Source organism: Heterocephalus glaber, unplaced genomic scaffold (assembly GCF_053883595.1).
Source record: "Heterocephalus glaber isolate CG9 unplaced genomic scaffold, H.glaber_assembly_v1.0 deba00000122, whole genome shotgun sequence".
Taxonomy (NCBI): domain Eukaryota; kingdom Metazoa; phylum Chordata; class Mammalia; order Rodentia; family Bathyergidae; genus Heterocephalus; species Heterocephalus glaber.
Window position 1 is genome coordinate 25,061,333 of NW_028258138.1, and position 15,216 is coordinate 25,076,548.

General features: G+C 33.2%; 1 protein-coding gene across 3 annotated transcripts in view; it reads left to right on the forward strand.

The window, feature by feature from the left end:
* The window catches only part of CUNH21orf91 (chromosome unknown C21orf91 homolog), a 29,050-nt gene extending 15,589 nt beyond the window's left edge, over positions 1-13,461 (forward strand). For all 3 annotated transcript variants that reach the window (XM_004842212.3, XM_004842211.3, XM_087213700.1), the window contains 3 exons: positions 9,186-9,722; positions 10,793-10,855; positions 12,373-13,461. In XM_004842212.3, coding sequence (XP_004842269.1) covers positions 9,186-9,722; positions 10,793-10,855; positions 12,373-12,521 — 749 coding nt within the window. In that variant the 3' untranslated portion in view covers positions 12,522-13,461. The remainder of the gene's footprint in view (positions 1-9,185; positions 9,723-10,792; positions 10,856-12,372) is intronic.
* Positions 13,462-15,216: the final 1,755 nt, after the last annotated feature.

Consider the following 15,216-nt stretch of genomic DNA (forward strand, 5'->3'; position numbering starts at 1 on the left):
GTCTGAATCCTGCCCCTTAGTCTAGGGCATTATTCTTTTTTGGACATTTACCTCTAGAACCATTTAATTGTTTTCACAAACTTAATCCCCTCTTCTCCATACCTACCCCCACACTTCTAGGTGGTACCACCTCAATACCACCCAAAAGATCTTTAAAGTATAAATGTGCTCATGTCATTTATTTTCATAGAAATCTTCAACAATGCCTTGCCACTTTCTTCAGGTTAAACTGACTGCCGGATCTGGCATGTAAGATATTTCATAAACAAGTACCTTCTTAACTGGTCGCCTTTATCTTGTAGTACCCCTCTGGATGTACCCTATAAGTCATTCATGCCCCCTTCCTTCCTTCCCTTTCTATCTTCTGTCCCTTTGGTTATCTAGTTCCCTCTCCCTAAAACCATTTATTTCTTCCTCCTCATATGTAACTACTTAGCTTTTGGAATATCTGTATTAAATGAGAGAGAATGACAAGTAATTTTTATATCATAGGACTCTTCTAAAAATGAGAAAAGATGATATAGAATTCCTATATAATAGGTAAACATATAATGACAAATATTAATATTAATTTAAATTGAAAATAGAAGGGTTTGTTTTCCTCTTATCTGAAAAGAGGAACTACTTCTGAAAGTATTGTTTTTATTGGTTTATATGTTGAATAGCTTCTTCCTTAATAAAATAATTTTATGTATTATGTACATTGAGGACGTTTGAATTTGTGTTGCATTGTCCTTTTTATAGTTTGCAGTAGGTTTTTCTGCTCTAGCTTCCCATCATTTCCCTCCCATAGCAGCTGCCCAGCAAGTGCTTCGTATGTTTTTGTTGTTTATCTTTAATTCAGTGGTAATAATTTTGTTCATGTATCATCTTTCCCCCAGCTCTCCTTGGAATCCTTAGATCTTCAACAAGGAGTGCTAGATAAAACTTTACTGTTAAGTGATATTACTTTGAAAAAAGGGGGCTACTTTCATTCCAAGATTAAATACTTTTCTTTGCTAGATACAGTGTTAATCAAAAAGATTCTCACAGTAAAAAATATAAAAGTTTAGGATGTCTTAAGAATGCATGTCTTTTTTTTTAGAATGCATATCTTTCACCTTTTCAGATTGTATAATCTTTTTGTTTTACTTACATCATTGGAACACACAGTTCAGTACCTCAAGCTGAGTTTGTCTTGGAATAAAGAACAATTTTCCTTCAAACCAAAATGCACCTTTTTATAGGCATTTTTGTGATATTTTAAAGTTTTACTGCTTAAAAAGATTAAATATTTTATTTTTCCCAAGGTAGAGTTCTTTTTTTCATTGAAAAATCAAAGTATACCTATTAACAAGACAGTCAAAATACAGGAAGCAAAAAGAATATAGAGATTTTAATCCCACCTATTTAATAATCTTTTACTATTTTTGGTGTGTTTTATTTCTAAATTTTCCACAATAGCATGTAGGGAGGAAGTAAATTGTATTCAAAAATGAAATTATGTATATATACCATTTAGTAACCAGCTTTTTCATTTAATATATTAGAAATATCTTTTTCCTGTGGTTAGGTAAAATTTTACCAATTTTACCACCTCAGTTTTTTTTTTAAGGTGGTATCCTCATGTACCATAATTTGAACTAGTATCCAACTAATGGCTGTTTCGTTTACTTCCAGTTTATCAGGACCAAAATGCTCTTAGAGATCTTTTTTGTTTGTCTGATTAAATTCCTATTGTGTTGTAGCTTGAACAACAAGAAGTAGACTTTAAGGTCAAAAGCATGTCTCAATTTACATTCTTTTAATGTCTTCTATTACTACTAAATTGATAGCATGTAATTTATTATTTGACTTAGGTGAATTATTGACTTAAAACATTTTATGGTTTAACTTTAATTATACCACTTAAAAATTGTAGTCTAAATTTGATGTATTTTAATGTACCAAAAAAGCAAGTTTAGCCTTTTATATTCTCGGCTATTATGAGTTTAGTATGCCATGTTAATCTATCAGTAAAAGCTTCAAAAGAAAAGGTGATGGTCTCTTTCCTCTTAATTCTGTCTAAACAAGCTACTCCAGCCAGTTCAGTAGTTTAGCCACAATGTAGTTATTTAAATTAATTGAAATTAAAACTCTAGTTCCTAGATCCACTAGCTACTTTTAATATATTAGCCACTTGTGGCTTGGTGGCTACATATTGGATAGCTCAGATATAGAAATACATCCATTGTCACAGAAAGCTCTGTTGGACATTTTGGTTAAAAAACAGGTAGCTAAATTAGGGAGTAGAATTGAGTGCGGATTGTTATTTTTTTTATACCCTTTTAGTAATAAACAGTTGTTATGTAGGTGTGTTTCCAAAACTTTCCAACTGTTAAAATGAAAAAGTGGAATTCACTGAGAAGTTTTTTGTTTATTTTTGACAAGTGATTTGCAATTTAAATATCCTATCAATACAAAAATCTAGTTCTAGTTTATTTTTCTTGATTATTTGAGGTTGAGGTTTATCTTTCAGTAGTTTCTCTCTGAACTCTAACCTCACTGCAGTTAGCCCTTATAATTAATTTAGTGGATTAAGCTGATTTGATTAACTGCTTAATCCTTCCCTTAGCACACACAAAAAGTTAACATGGCATAAATATCCCTGAGCTGAAATCTGCTGTCTTAAAGACCACCTGTTTGTATGTCTTTCTTTAGGGCAATGATTTGCAAATATGGAAAATGAAGTTGCTGAACCCATCTGTGTTGGCTTAGTGTGGTTGCCAATAATTCCATCTGCTACCAGTGCAGAGATAAGCAATTACCTCTTTTAAACAGTATGTTGGGTACTTGAACATGGTGACTCTGTTTAGCAGTTTAAGTGGCTTTTGAGTTAGCTAAATGCATAAGGGGAAAAGACTGGGGCACTCTTTTAATCATAATATTCCCGGACCCACAAAGCAGCAAATGAGAAAAATTTCTAGGAAGCAGAAACTTACTCGGTGTGGATTTAGAAAGGAAGTAGGTATTCCAGCTATCCATCCTTGCCTTCCTACCTGTGATCTAATTTCCTACTTTTAGTTATAGGACAGGATAGACAATCTCAGCATCTTCCTACTGTCAGTGATTGGCATTATCTAAGATGGTAATAGCTTTTCTTCCATTTTGACTTGGCCACTGCTTCCTGATCAAACTGGTAATCTAGTTAAGTTGGGCATCAAAGCATCAGTGAGATACTGAATATTTAAACTGCAGCACTTCAGACCTATGTGAGTATATGGTCATGATGTAGTACAGGTGATAGCTTCTGAGCCTTTGAGGCCACAGGTACATGTGCATTCAGTAAGGGAGTAATAATAACTGTTTTGATTAAGGAACATGTGCCATTTTCATTTAGTAGCTACTCCTCAATAAAAGTCACTTGCTCCCAAATCTGATTATGTTTTTAAGAGAAATTTAAAAATTGAGAATTGTATGGAAATCTAACTTTTTTTTTTTTCCTCTGTAAGACATTTGGAGACCAAACAAAATTTGTCTGTTATATGGATACAGCCGTCGAGCTGTGGATGTGTCATCTCTCTTGACCACACTTTTCCTCCATTCATTTTTCTCAGAAATTATTATCTGTTCCTCAGAAAGAAAGACGTAGCCTCTCTGTCTTTTTGGTCTTTGCTAATGCAACTGTTTGACTATCCTCCCAGTTTTACAGTTAACACTTGTTTAAAGCATAATATTACTAATTAATATGGACAACACACACACAGGTACTTACATCCACTTTCTTAGCAGCCAACATGATCATCATTAAAAAAAGGAAAAACAAACCTTAATCTTGGAAAGTTATTTAGGCTAAAAAAAACTGAACCTTCAGGGAAAAAAGATTTTGAAAAAGTACAACATGAATTATTGCACAAATGTTTGTCATATTTGAAGACAGTATGTTTAGTATTTTTTCACAGCATGTTAACTTGAAACTTAAATCCTAACTAAATTTTCTTGTCTTATTTAAACACTAAGAACATTCAAACTCACCACTTAGAAAATCTATAATGCCAATTTTCTAATTCTGTTCAAAGGTTGAACTGCTTACCAACCTCTCACTGATATGATACATGTGTACTACAACTTAATATTCAACTGTTTGTTTTCTATTTGCTGTACCTATGGAATACCAAAATATTTGGACTGTTTCCTTTGACTAGAAAATGTAATATGTAATCAAGTTGAAAATGTCTAGTTGACAACAATTACACATGTTATATAAGCCAGTCAGATGATGTGATTCTATTATATATGAAGTAAAAAATGTGCAGCATAAGTGTAGACAGTCCTGTTTGACAGTTACCAGCTGGTGAACCATCAGGAAAAGATAGCTTACTTTATTACCATGAAATCACATACAAGATCTTCTTCCTAGAGGTTATGGGTAAAAGCAAAAGATAGTGGGGTACGTGGTAGAACTTTTTTTGTTTCCTTTTGAGACAGGCTGTCACTATTTAGCCCAGGCTGGCCTCAAACTCACAACAGTCCTCCTGCCTCACCCTCTTGGGTGCTGGGATTACAGGTGTGTACCACCACACCCAGCTAATAAGTGTTTTGTTATTTATGGCTTTTTTTTTTCAATGCCCTTTGGAATACCATTTTTGTTAGGGGAAAAAAATGTACTACCAGAATAAATTAAATATAAGAACTAATCTCCATCTTAAAAGGGTCACAGTGATAGCTAACTAGAGATAAGAGATCTACATTTGAGAAGATTTTGCTCTTCTGTGGGTTTAACCAAGCTTAAAACAATTTTAGAGAATAGAAGTCAGGTAGGTCTGGGGATATAGCTGAGTGATAGAGCACTTGTTTAGCATCTGAAGTCTTTCTTGGGTTTAAGCCTTAGCATCGCACATACCTGTAAAAAAGAATAGAAGTGTGAGGACATCATTCCAGATGGGTTAGTGGGAAGGTTTATGGAGTGTTTAAGAATGGTGTATATTAAAAATCCAAGATAAATGTGAGAAAAGATAAAAGAAAATTGTTGAATAAGAACAGTTTAAATTTTAAAATACCAGTTTATACAGAAATGCAGACATTTCTGAAATACCCTTTATCCAAAAGAAACTGATATTTTTAAAAAATTAGCAATTATGGTTGCCAAATAAGGTCGTGGTGACATCACAGAAAAAGTGATGTGGACATCTTTGAGCTATGTTTTAAGGAAGTTTTCATTAAAATTAGGATGTCAGTTACATTGACATTTAAATTCTTTATTAGCAAGGAAATTATAGTGCAAGCTTTGAATTGACCTTGAAATCTCTTAAAACTCTAGCTCCTCAAAATTATTGATTTGTGTAATTGCATTTAACTTCATTCCCTTTCAAGCTGCTTAGAAAACAAATTAGTGCTCAGAACTATTTACACTTGTAAATGCACTCAAAATTGAAAAGTCATTTGGGAAACTCACTGATAATTTCTTATAATAGCAATGGTTGTTTTTCCCATGTTAATTTGAAATGATATGGTGGAAAAAATCACTTGGAGTTTATAAAATGACGTGTATATTGCAGTTATAAATTAAGTGAGGTACTCACATTCTTTTCCAGATTAAAAACTAATTTGTTCATTTATATGAAGTAGTTGATGTATTTTTCAAATTTATAATTTTCTGTGCTATGCATGGTATTTTTAAAGTTATGAAACAAATATTTTCAAATTGAACTTTAAAATTAAGTCATTTTAAATATTGATTAGCAAAAGAAGAGATGCAGATCTGAAATGAGCTACCCTTTACATAAGATAGCCCCCTTTGTGTAGTATGTGTAAATTTCTATTTTAAAATATATAATGAAAAAATTTAAAATTAAAAATATATAATGAAGTAGAAGTTTATGATTTTCTGACAGAGTGACTCATGCCACAGGAATGACATTTCTGTATTATTGCCAGTCATTATTTCCTTAGACCAATAGTCTGTTAGACTAAATACAATAGTAACTTCACTGAAAGATGCCCTTCATTCTTCACCAGCCTCACAGAACTGCATAAAATGGTTCTCTTGGTAGGATGGGTAAAACTGCATTGCAGTAGACCACAAATAAGTGGTAATAAGGTTTGTTTGGGTTTATTTTAAATATAGTTTTAATTTTTCCTTATGCATTTAACTACTTTTTCTTGAAGACCTGCTCTGTGCCAGACATCATGACACTGAGGATGCATATGAGTAAGATAGCAGTGGTCCTTTTTTTTTTTTCTTTTTTTTTTTTTCTGTGGTACTGGGAATCAAACTCAGGACCTTGCGCTTGCAAGGCAGGTACGGCGCCACTGAGCTAAATCCCTGGCCTTGGTCCCTTTTTTCATAGAACCTAGCAAAAAAATAAAAGCTAATAAAGAGGCAGTTATAAAACTTAGTGTGATATTAATTCCATTCCCTTCTTTCCAAGAAAAGGTCCAAAGGGGTAGGGGTAGTGGGAGGGGCAGGGGAAAGAAAAGAAAGGAAAGGAAAAATTATGAGAAATGGAAAAAATGGAAACAAAGTCTGTAAATAGGGAAGGGTGGAGGGGGTGAAGGGAGGGCTAGGAATGGGGAAAAAATAAGAACCAAGATGCATCATGTAAAGGTACAAGTTCCCAATGAGAAATGTAAATGTGTTGTATACCTAAAATGTACCATTAAAAGAATTTTTTAAAAAAACTTAGTGTGATAAACTAACTCGGATGTATTTGTTAGAAAAAGCTCAAAGGAAGTAAGAACTAGATAGGAGATGGTAATGACCAGATTTGCAGTGGGAGTGGTAATGGAACAAAGCAGAAGGATATAAGATGTATATCCTCGATTTTATGGGGGGAAAAATGTACAGATGGAAGCAGAACATCTGAGTTTGGGGGAAAGAGAAAGTTTTAGGTTCCTTTAAGAAGGACTCTCAGGCCAGGCAGTGGCACATGCCTGTAATCCCAGCACTCAGAGAAGGCTGAGGAAGGAGGATTGTCATGAGTTTGAGGCCAGCTGGGATACATAGTGACTTGAAGGCCAGCCTTTAAAAAAAAAGGACACTCAGGTTTTTCCTTAAGCCAAATTCAGTAGAGGTTCAAGTTCGAGAGGTGAGAATGGAGGCAGAGGAGTTTCATTTAGTGTGTTTGAGGAGCCTGTAGGGATGGCTAAATGGAAATGTCCAGTAGAAAGCTATACAACATGTGCATTCAGAACTCTTGTGCTTGATACTTTCTGTTTTTATAGGGAACATTTTTCTCAATGTCTGAAATAATTTGTAATTTATTTTGCAATTCATGTATTTTCATAATAAGTCAACTATTTAGCTCTGAGATTTGTTGTTCCTCTCACAGATTACTTAGCTGTATGTAATCTTGTGATTACCTTGATTCCTATTTTTAAGTTAGGGATTTTAAGTAAAGGTTAAGCAAAATCATTTATGGAGAAAGAAAAGTTAAATAAATCATTAAGAAGCAACAGTAGATAATAAAAATACCTTTCACTTTGAAAGACCACATTATTCTTTCATCTGTCATTTAAGTTTTCTAGTGTCACTGGAAACTTGACCTAATTAGACAATTACTCGTAGAAATATACATACACACAATTGTAGTACAAATAGAAAAGTAGTAAATAAAACTTGTACTTGCTTTATAAGTAGCAAAGTATATGAAATTCTGTTTCAGTTTTAAACAATTTTTATTTTCAGTGGAAGAAATAAGGCTTAAATACTTGAGTATACCTCATGAGAACAGTTAATCACATACATATTAGTATTTGAGATATGCTGCACTTAGCTTACGGTTACTCTTCAGTTTTAAAGGATGCATGTGAAATGTAATTTTTTCTGATGAGTCATGTAAAAAAATTTAAACCTAGTATCTAAATGGCTCTCCATTTACTCCAGTTTCAAAGCAAGCTGATTAGACTGGTCAGTTCTGGCAGGCCTTAATTTTCAGCTCCATGTCCCTGTGTAAAGGCAGTGCTGTTTAATAATAATGGCTTGAATTTATGAAAATGTATGATTGTATTCGGCATTTTGAAATAATTTGAAAATTTAATGTATATTTTAAAAAATGATTTAGTATACTTAAGGCCTACTAAGAATTTGGGAGGAATAAAAATTGTATAAATATTTCCATTATTTATAGTATATGATGAATATGAGTAGAATAATTAACCTGCCTGTCAAACTGTCTTGACAGGTTGAATTTACTGCTCTGTAAGTAATAACTATAATTCATCGCCTTAGAAGATAAAAGTTATCTTAATAAGGTTTTAGTAATATAAAATGGAAATTTGAAAAATGTTAGATGACTCATTTTCTTAAAAGAGTAAATCTAAGTAGTTCGTTAATTTTTCAACTCTTAATGTGTATTTTCTAGTTCTGGTTTATCTCTCCTCAGTAAAAATATAACTAGTAATTTAGACATGATTTATCAGTGTCTTTTTTGGAAAAAGAAATGAGCATTTCTGTTATTGAGCTTTTCGGGGTGGGGAGATTTGAGACAGGGTCTCACTATGCAGTTCAGACTGGCCCAACTCACTGTAGCCCAAGCTGGCCTTGAACTCACAGCAATTCTGCCTCATCCTCCCAAGGGCTGGATTACAGGTATGTACCACCAAGCCTGGCTATCAAGCCTTATAAAAGAAATTTTCTAAGTGTTTATGCCAGGAAAATTAGTAATAAAAACACTAATGTAAAGGCCAAGAGTCTATGACAGTAATTTGCTGTATTCAGCAGTTCTGAGTTTTTTGTTTTTTGCTTTTTTCAGTACTGGGGTTAAACTCACTCAGTGCCTTACACAGAGCTGTAACTCCAGCCCTTTTTGGATTTAAAAATTCTTTTGAAAGTGGGCCTTGCTAAGTTGTCTAGACTGACTTTGAACTCACAGTCCTCCTGCCTCACCCTTCAAGTAGCTGGGATTATGGGTATCATGTGACACTGCTTGGCTTCAGTACTATTTTTTTCATACTGTGTGCAATGACATGTGTCTGGACTCAGGTTATATATAATTGAATCACTAAGTTTTCAGAAATTCTTTGCTATATGTAAGAATATTACTGTATGTACAGTTAAATTGAAGCACAAATTATTAGGCCACCTTTTAAGATTGTCATTGTTCTTTGGTATTTTTCCTCTATCAAGGACTAGCAAAACTTGTGTTTTACTAAGATTTATATATTCTTCAAGCAATTTAGAAAAGAATGTAAAATTTTTAAGTCTTTTCTTTCTTTTTTTCCCATAGGAGTACCAAAATCTAATCTTTTGCACACCAAATCATTAAGGGGCCATAAAGACTGTTTTGAAAAATACCATTTAATTGCAAACCAAGATTGTCCTCGATCTAAGCTTTCCAAAAGTACTTATGAAGGAGTTAAAACTATTCTGACTAAGAAGATAAACTGGATTGTACAGTATGCACAAAATAAAGATCTGGACTCAGATTCTGAAAGTTCTAAAAGCCCCCAGAATCACGTGTTTGATTTTAGGCATAAACCAGATAAGAAATTACTCCCACAATTTGACTCTCAAGTACCAAAATATTCTGCAAGATGGATAGATGGAAGTGCAAGTGACATCTCAAACTGTACACAAGGAATTTTGGAGCAGAGAGAAAATACAGACTTTGGGCTCGCTATGTTACAAGATCCAGGTGCCACTTTATGCCATAACAGTGTATTGTGGCCTCGCACTTGCAGCCAGGCACAGAAAAAAGAAGAGGTCATCTTCCATCCAGAGGCCGATGTCCAGACTCAGAATCTGCATTACAGCAGAGAGGAATGTAAGTAAAACCGGAAGAAAGGTAAAAGTTCTGTGGTTTCCAGTTTGGTTTTTTGGGGGGTAGAGTGATTGCTACATTTTTTATACGTATAATATGTCGAGAATTTTGATGTAGAATCAGCTCTGTTAAATATAGTATTTGAATGACAGATTCACCTTAGCAAAAATGAGAGGTACTTATAATGAACCATTTTTTCTGGAGTACTCTTCAGTATGTCCTACACATTGATGTTTAGCAGTTGTGTCACTTGTTTTGCTATTTTAAATGATTAAAGTGAATGGAATCAGCAAATTGAATTGGCAATTTAATGTCCAGGTAGTTTAGAAGTTCAGCTTCAACTACTGATGAATATTCATTGTTACATTGATAATCCCCACAGGACTAATGACTGGGGGTGCAATTTAAAAGCAAAAATCAGACTTTTACTAAGGGCTAAAAGGTAATGTGTACATTTATTTTAAAAATTTAAAAAGTGGCTCATTTTATGTATATCTGCTTTTATAAAAATTCAGAGAAAGTGAGGTAATTGTAATTGACTTTAAATCAAATTATTTTAGACCCAAAAGGGACCTAAATATCTTTCATACAACCTCTTGATTGTACATATGAGTAATCTAAGGTTGCTTAAGTTAAGCAACCTTAAATCGTGAACAAATGATTTTGCAAACAATTTCCACAATACTTTAAGTAACGTTTTCAAACTGCAGTTCAAAAACTGTAGTGCTTAATTAAAATCAGCTTGATGGCTAGTGATTAGCAGTTTTTAAAACCTGAAATAGAATAAGAGATATCAGAAACCAGCAAAACTACTACTATGGTTTGATGAAAGTTTTGCTTCAGGTTGAAGTTGGTGGTGTTAGTGGTACTGATCTAAAATATGTTTCTTACTGGGGGTTATGGTCAGGATTCGAAAACTTCTCCTTACTGTGAGAGTTAATGAATGAATATTGGGGTATTACTGAATGTTGTACTAGCAGATAACTGCAGTTTCTTTTAATAGGTTATCATAATTATATTAGTTTATTTTCCCAGATTGTAATGGTAACAATGACTATATTTTCATGTTTCAGTGAATTCAATGACCCTTGATGAGGTAAAACAACTGAATACAAAGCTCCAACGGCAAATCCAGGGTAATGAATCAGTCTTGAGTGTTTTTTCACGTGTGAAAATTTTGATACAGAAAATCCCCTATGAGAGGACACCATTAGCTTCAGCAGCATTTAAATTTGGAAACTGTGTATTTAAACCTCTTAGTTCCCAGAGCAAAGGACTAAGAATTGCAATAGAAATATGTCTTTCTTTCCTAGGTAAAAATGGAGACTAGAGTTGTTCTCTACTTCTTACATTTTACTATGCATTTCTGTGCAGGGCACTGTGGAGTGACCTCCCTGGCAGTTCTTTTTTTTTTTTTTGTACCAGGGATCGAACTCGGGTCCTTGCGCTTGCGCAGCAGGCAGCAAAACCACTGAGCTAAATCCCCGGCCCCATCCTGGCAGTTCTTTAAGGCGGGTAGTATTAGTCCTGGCTTACTTTTCTTTTTTGTTTTTAATTACAAAAAAATCCAAACACAGAAAAGAAGTGGGACTAGTATATGAACCCTTTGATCCATCTTCACCAGCTTCAACTATTATCCAAAAGCATAGCTAATTTTTTCTTTCTCTATACCTGGAGCCACTCCCCTTGTCCCATCCCTACCCCTAGTATGAATTGTTTTGAAACAGATCCCAGGTAACACACTGTTCTCCATAAATACGGCAGGATTTTCTCTGAAAGATAACTTTTTAAAAAGCAATCACTACCTTATTATCACACCTTTAAGAAAAGCTAGTACTAATTCCTTACATCAGATGTTAATTCTTTAACATCATGATGCTAATATGTTGATAGTTGTTGTCTTACTTCCCTAATTGTCTCCTTTCCTTTTCTTTACAATTTATGTCCATTTAGGTGAGGAAATTGCACTTCAGAAACTTAAATTGCTTATAAAGATTATGCATTCAGTCAGTAGCAGTTCAAGGATTCTAACTCCCATTTAACTATAAAACTAGTGATCTTTCCTAACCACAGTTTTGAGAATAATGAAAATAATAACAACAGCAATTTATATTTATCAAGTAATTATGTGTGTACTTTACAGATATTATCTCATTTAATCCAAGAGTAACTGTAAGGTGTTTACTAACTTCAATCTTACATACAAAGAGAAACTGAAACTAAAGTCTTGCCTGCATTTGATTCCAAAGCCTCTTAAAAGAGTATGCAAACCTGGATAATAATGGGCATTTCTTGTTGATAAGTCATATTAAATACTGATTAAACTTACTTATAGATTCTAATTAAAAAATAGCTGTATTTTCGTATAAGGACCATATCTACTGTGTATGTCCATAACCAATTGCTTATGACTCCTTTTAAGTTTCAACTAATGGAGAAGAAAGATGTAGTCCAGTGAGCACTATGAAATCTAGAGAATTTGAAGGATTATCAGGAGAAAACAGCTGATTTGATGTCAAGTCAGCCTTGATGTCAAATCAGTTGCTAAATTCACCCAATGCATTTATTTCAGGAAGAGTACTCAGTTACTTAAAACATAAGTCACAGGAATAGCTTTCTTGTATTAAAAACGAAATGCTTTTAAATTTTACAGAAGTTTTTGAAGAGTTAACACATCAAGTGCAAGAAAAAGATTCTTTGACATCACAGCTCCATGTCCGTCATGTTGCCATTGAACAGCTTCTCAAGAACTATTCCAAGTTACCGTGCCTGCAAGTAGGACGAACAGGAATGAACAACTGAACTAAATTTACACATACTTCATATACTCTGTCCTTTTCTGGTCTGCTAAGCATGCACACTTTGAAGAGGTTTGAAGCAAGTTATGGTCCATTACTTTATGGGCATAAGACGGTACTTAACATTTTTGTCTAATAAAGCAGATCATTATACTCTGATCCTCTAGGGTTCATTTTGGGAATCTTTTTCCCATAATTACTAAATGTCCCTCCCTAACTTTTACCATGTGTGACTACTTAAATATACTGTTACAATGTGATTTTATGAAACATTTTTATGTAAGTCACCTGTCAAAACAGTAGATTAACAAACTCAGATTGAACTACTAAAGACAATTTTTAAGAGGGAAATGGAATTCATAGTAACACCTCTTATTTATTATGAGCAATATTTTAATATAAAATTTTATATGTAAAAACACTATTTTAGGTACCTTTTCATTCTCTTTATAAATATATTTGAATGGCTCTAAGTATTTACTCCTTGTGTAAAATATGTTCACCCATATTTCAGATCACTGCATTTTATTCTCTGAATAGAATGTTTTTACAACTTTTATCTTGCTTTCCAAAGATAAATGTATTTTGAAGTAGAAATCTATCTAGTTGAGTTGTTTAACTTCTAAAACCTTATGAAAAAGAAATTAATAACTTTTTAAAGCAATTAAAATAAAAATAGAATACATTATTGTTTTCTAACAAAAGCATTTCTTAGTTTAGGAAGAGAGTACTAATTTTTGTATGTCACTTTATCTCCATAAAAAGGATAGCCTCTCCCATTTCATTTAGTATTACTTTTATGTGTTTGAATTTGGACAGAGTAAGTCAAGCCTCACTTTCAAGTCAAATGTATCTTACCTTCCAAATGAAAATAATGCTCCCCTCCCCTCAAAAAAAAGAAAATGTTCTGTTTTTGAAAAAAAATAAAATTATTCCTTGTGGCACTTTGGGATAAAGTTTCAAAAATCCTTAAACTGTCCAAATTCTGTTTTCGACTTCATTGAAATTCTCAAAAAAAGCATTATAAAGTATTTTTCTAAACTTTACAGGGAAAGAGAAAATTGCTTGACACAAGAAAAACAAAACTCCTGATTCAATAAAATAAGGCCATGTTTGAAAGGCTATTTATTATAAGTGGCCTGTGGTATTTCTAAACAGTTCTTAATGAATAGTCTTAAGCAGCTAGATATTTTTAATAATGTATTATACTAAGAGCTATAACCAATGCAAAATCAAAATGGGCTCTAGATTGTTTCCAACTGGTGCTTAAAATGTATTTGTGAGGTAAATCTTTTGCTCAGAGAATCTACAGAAAAGCCCATAAACTTGGCAGCTTTTCCCATAAAGAGATGAATGACTTCTGCCTTAAATTTGGTAGCCTGTCCTGGCTTGGGTCAGATTTTTAGTTTTGAACACATACAGTGTTTCATACTAGGCAAAGAAATGTTTTTGTCTAGTTGAAAGCAACCTTTTGTAAATGCTAAGATGTACTAAGTTGGCCTAAGAGTATTAATCGATGTCCCATTGACTTTGTTTTGTTTTTCTTTGGAACTGTCAAGCTTTTTAGCAGAAGCTTTTGAAAAATGCTTTTAATCTCTCAGTTCTTTGAGTCATCCAAAATGAATTTAAAATTCTGGAAGTAGGGATGGATGCATTGCCTTTGTTTTGATAAGCTTTAAATTGAATGTGTGCAATAAGAAAATGTCCAAATTTATAAGTTGGATAAAGACATGTCCTGATTATGCCAGTAAGTATTTTAGTGCTTGTTATGGTACATTTTCAAATTGATTTTACTCTTCCTTGGCATAATGCGTTAAGAATGTTACCAGCCAGGGTTGTTGTACACATTTGGGCTTGTTTAGATGACTTGGAGACAGTCATAAAAGTTTGAGATGCATTGCATTTGTTATCAGTAATAAGCATGTTTTTAAAATAGGAGCCATAGGGTTCAGTCCTAAATACAATAGTGTTTTCCAAAGAAAGTGTCTGCTTATCTCTTAAAGATTTTTCTTGCAGACATGTAGCTTTACTAATGAGTTTGGAATACCTGAGTAGGATTGTGCATGTCCTAAGTTCTTGTTTGGGCCTCTGATTTATTCCATTTAGGTATTGTTACTTAAGCTTATTTTCGAAAGGAAGGTCCTCCTAAAAACAATCTGTGGTGCTGGTACTCACATTAGTATTTATTCAGATGAATTTCTAGAAGAAAAACATTTATTAAAGTATTTTGCACAGCAGTTTATCCAAATATTTGGTAAACTTAGATATTTCTTTGCTTTCTTGATTGAATATGCAATTATTATATATGCAAAAAATAAGGATCAGGGACAGAGATGAATTCTAATGTGACAGAACATGAAATATCTCAAATATTGGTTTCCATAGTTGGCTATTCTGTATAGTTGTCAGTATATTTTGAGGAGATAGAAAAAAAATCTGCATGGCAAAAATGGTGAAAGATAGATTGCTACTCAGGCATTACTAACATTATCAGTTTATATGATTTAAGGGGAGGTGAAATAAGAGTAAATTTTTTTACATTAGACTTCATAATTTGGTAAGTTAAATTTAGAAAGTCAGAATGAAAAAGTGACTTTTAATCATGATATCTTTAGAGATCAGAGAAAGTTTTTATGTGCCTAGCATATGTAAGGCCCTGGGATTGATACCCAGCACCACAAAAACAACTAAATAGATGT